Source organism: Impatiens glandulifera, chromosome 1 (assembly GCF_907164915.1).
Source record: "Impatiens glandulifera chromosome 1, dImpGla2.1, whole genome shotgun sequence".
NCBI lineage: Eukaryota > Viridiplantae > Streptophyta > Magnoliopsida > Ericales > Balsaminaceae > Impatiens > Impatiens glandulifera.
This window is the reverse complement of record NC_061862.1, coordinates 145291378-145295861: the sequence shown is the minus strand read 5'-3', so window position 1 is coordinate 145295861 and position 4484 is coordinate 145291378. Positions and strand designations below refer to the sequence as shown.

General features: G+C 30.8%; 1 protein-coding gene across 2 annotated transcripts; it reads right to left on the bottom strand.

Moving 5' to 3' along the window:
* Positions 1–975: 975 nt before the first annotated feature.
* On the bottom strand, positions 976–4484 carry LOC124910239 (probable BOI-related E3 ubiquitin-protein ligase 3). 2 transcript variants are annotated; one of them, XM_047450859.1, is made up of 4 exons: positions 4338–4484; positions 4169–4272; positions 3799–4106; positions 976–1879 (listed from the first exon to the last, which is right to left on the bottom strand). In XM_047450859.1, the coding sequence occupies exons 1-4, from the start codon at positions 4412–4414 to the stop codon at positions 1382–1384; spliced, it is 987 nt and encodes a 328-aa protein (XP_047306815.1). In that variant the 5' UTR covers positions 4415–4484; the 3' UTR covers positions 976–1381. The 2 variants fall into 2 exon arrangements, with proteins under 2 accessions (XP_047306815.1, XP_047306823.1); XM_047450867.1 differs by having other exon boundaries at positions 3799–4088.

Genomic DNA, 4484 nt, shown 5'->3' with positions numbered 1-4484 from the left:
TTTTTTTTCACTTTTCTAATTCATCCACCAAAGCATAACACCATATATCAGAAACTCAATCATTGACACTTCTACTTTCTTTTTTTATTCCTTTCTATTTTAAATTTTAAATTCAATTTTTTTTTATTTTATATAAATAAAATAAATATATTTTAATTAAAGAATTAGTGATTAGATAGATGGCCGAATAAAAATGAGAGAGTGACTTTTAAAATCAAACGAGTTCTATTGATAATTATAGTTCATGTTTATTATAATATTGTTTTTGCAAATTTTGCTTCATTTTTCTTACACTCCAAAGAATTACAAGTTCATGTTAGTAAATTCATTTGACCTAATTAACCTTTTTAATAATGAGATTAGGGTATTATGTTTAGTTTGGATCACCTTGTCTCTGGTTTTTAATGTAGTTACATATCCTCGTCCTCAATAAATACCTTCAACGAGTACCTTATATTCAATCCCAATCATAATAACTCGGGTACTATATTCAATCCCCATCTCAATAACTCGTACTATATTCAATCCCCATCTCAATAACTCGACTACTCAGGTACTATATTCAATCCCCATCTCAATAACTCGGCTACTTGATATTATGACATTTCTCTCTTAAATATATCTTTGTTAACTTGAAACAAAAAAAAAAATATGTTAAACTTAATATTAGAGAAGAGATATATAAAAGAGTAGAAAAAATCTAAATATTGCTTTAAAATATTTCATTGAATTATTCTAATGCAATGTCAATTCCCAACCCATCCAGATGTGAGAGGACCACTTGTATCATATTTTGGGTCTCATTATCATCACTAAGAATGAGTTAATTAAACATCCTTTAAATGATAAGGCTCTTAGTGACAATGATTTAATGTTCTTAGTGATCTTGTGTTTACTCCCATTTTTACCAAATGAAAATATGTTTCTCAAAATAAATGGACCATTTTCATTCAGATATATAGCTACAACTACAAATTTACATAAACAAAATCATAATATACAAATGGGCTCAATATTTGACCACATAATAATACAAAGTCTGAATCCATATCTCTGAACATCTTGCATATGAGTTTTCAGAGACTTGTATAAACTATAACATGTATATACAAGTCTAAACTCTCTTAAGAATCAAATAACTTATTTAAATAATATCAAATCCACATAATCTAATAACCAAAGAGTTCCTAGAAAGCAAATATGATTGCTGCAGAAATTTTATGTTTTTTTTTAAACTATTCTAACAATCTAAATCCTCTTCAAATTCGATTCTCTCTGAAAGCACCATGTTTGAAGTGGGGATCATGACGACTGACAGTGAGATAATAATAATAAACTTGTCTACAAATTTATATGTGACATAGTCTTACCAAGAGCACTGCTACACAAAGACTTCGAGGCTCATAATCTTCAACGATTGACAAATGGGGCAAACCCTAATTCCATTTTCGCAGTCTTTACAAAGGCAAAGATGTTTACAAGGCAGCAATAACATGCACACTCCTTTTGCTTTACAGATTTTACACGTCACCGTCGTTGTAGGCCTCGTTTGGTCGTTGTAGCAAGAAGCAGTGTCGTCAACTTCACTGTCTCCGCAGCCTTCTTTACTATCTCCTCCTGTTCGTGCATTAATCTGTTCGAGACTGAACCCGAGTTCATTAATCATGTTTTCGGTGTACTCAGACCTTTGCTGCCACATATGAGCTTCAACAGCAAACTGTTCAATTTGATGCTCAAGCTTCATATTCATCTTATTGATGTTTTCAACTTCGTCTTCTTTTACTCTCAGTTTCTCAATAACCTTTTGTTCGACATATGAGATTGTACGCATCTGGTTTGTCTCAACCTTTTCTAGTATTTCTTGCCTCAATTGCTCAACCTATCATTTTAGAACATTTTAGAACATTAGTTGATACAAATCAACCCACAATGAGACACTTCAATTAGGATCATAAATTGAAAAGCTTAAAATTGTAAACCATTTTGATTAATAGCAATTTATTGGGGTTGAGGTGACATGAGATTTCCAAAGCAACGAGACTAAGATAAAACATAAGTACCTTATATATAACAAGTAATCCTTATTCTAATGAAATTCAGATACTAATACTAATGCTTAGCTTGTTTGATTTCAAACATCAAGTTTTCAATCTCATAATGAGGTAAATAAATCAAAATAACCTGATTTTTCTATATCAAACATAATTGTTTTTCAAATAATCCAAGACCGAACAAGTTCTTACTATAATTCTAACACTAATAAATAGATAACTAAAATGCTAACATAATTGTCTACACAAATAAACCAGAATAAATAACAATATTTAATTATCTTAGTAGAGATTATTATTTGAATTTAGTCCAAAAATAAATCATCTCGTCAACAATCATTTCTTTCATTGAAATATAAAAACATAAATACCATCACTTAATTGTTTATAACATTTTAAATATTAAATAATATTTAATCTGAGTTATTTGAATTTAATCTCAAATAACTATCACATCATCCAAATTTATTAACAAAAAGTAAAATATTCTCTATTTCTTTATGAGAAGTGATAAGGGAGGAAATTTGAGGTAGGGAGTGAGGGAATGACCGTGACATCACACTATTAGTTGTAAAAAGTGTGAGAAAAAAGAGAAGAAAGAGAAATTATTTTATTTTATCAACCAATCTGTCATTCCCTTTCTCATTTCTTTATTTTTTATTTACTCTTTCAAACAAATAAGAAAAAGAAACACATGTTCAATTGTATGGAATAATGGACATCTTCTATTTCAAGAATCATAGGAATGTTATTCTTGATATTGGATTGGTAAGGGCATGGCGGAATGAATTTGGAGCTATGACGGAATTTGGAATCATACAAAGAAGAAAACTCGCACAATCAATTGTATGAAACGGGCGACAATGAAGGGAAAAAAAAAGAGAAATATCGGAAGACAAGGACTTGAGCCAAAGAAACTTAAAGCTCTGATACCATGAAAATATATTTTTCTTGCTTAGTTTTTCATTATATATCATTTATATAACCACTTATCTATCTTCTAAATATGGATGAGATAAATCATACTAATTACAGAATAATCTACTTTCTAACTATGGAACATATAAACTACATAATTACAAAATATTTATTTACTTATATATTCTAACAATTATATATTTATATCCAACTCTAATGTCAATTTTTAACCAAATAACTAAATTTTCAATAACCTACACAAAAACAAGGTTATTTTGAAATAACATACAAGTTAGCCCAAAAAATAACATTCAGGTTATCCAAATTAACCAAGATTAAACAAAGCCTAAGGATATGTTTGACCCTTCAACCAAAATAACCAATTTCATTAAACAAGATTTTTCTAAAAGAAAAATGGTTCATTTTGAAAATATCTGAGACCAAACAAACAACCCCAAATTTACAGGTGAGTGTGTCTCTCCCATGAAAACCCTAATCTCTGTTCCAAATCTCATTTCTGAGGCCTAATCCCTTCAAAGGTCTTAATAAAAAGTTAAGAAAGTTTGCCTGGTTGAATTTTTGTTCAGAAAATGAAACTATGGAAGACAAAGAAACTTGACAGAGTTAGGGCAAATACTGTAAACAGGTCATAGTTTAGATCAACTTAAGCATCTCTATTAATGCGAAACTCAAATGGAACCCTAATATGAACAACATTGAATTAGGTTTTGTTGACATTCCAAAACCTACTTTAGAATTCATTTTCTAGTTTTCTATACCTAAATTGTTTAAAATTAATGAAACCCTAACAAAAGCATAAAACACATACCTGAACTCTGAGATATTGATCAATGTCAGCATTATGTTTGAGCAACTGACTATCAATCTCATTACGAATAATACCACGAAATGATGAATCACCAGATGAACCCAATCGACCATTATCCAAAGACAAACCTAACCCAGTTGACACTGATCGTGTCTGAAAGAAATCAACCGGTAAAATCTGGGAATTATTCTCAAAGAAATCCTGCTCTTTCAATCTCTTCTTTCTCGGCTCAAACCCATAATTCCATGGAACTCCATCGCTTCCATCTGATCCAGGCACAGGATAAGGAGCTAAACCAGCGACATGAACTGCAACAGGTCAAAACTCATCAAAATGTTTACAATTACTGAAAAAGAGAAGAAGGGTTTACATTGAGGGATGTAAGGAGGATGTTGAGATTGATCAGGGAGATCATTTCCGCTGAAGTACGCGACAGGAGGGGAAATCTGACCGCTGTTTGTGTTGTATAAGTTTCTGTAAAGTGAAAACAATAAGATTGAACCTAGAAAAGTAGCGGAATTGCTTGTAATTGAACTTACTTGAAAGTTTCTGATTGATGAACCAGATGCTGATGATGTTGCTGTTGGATGGATTGTTGAAGCCAATGGTTAGCCATGGCGAATATACATATAGAGAGAGAATGAAGAATCTGTAATCTGCAAATCTTTAGAGAGCTGAAATGGTGT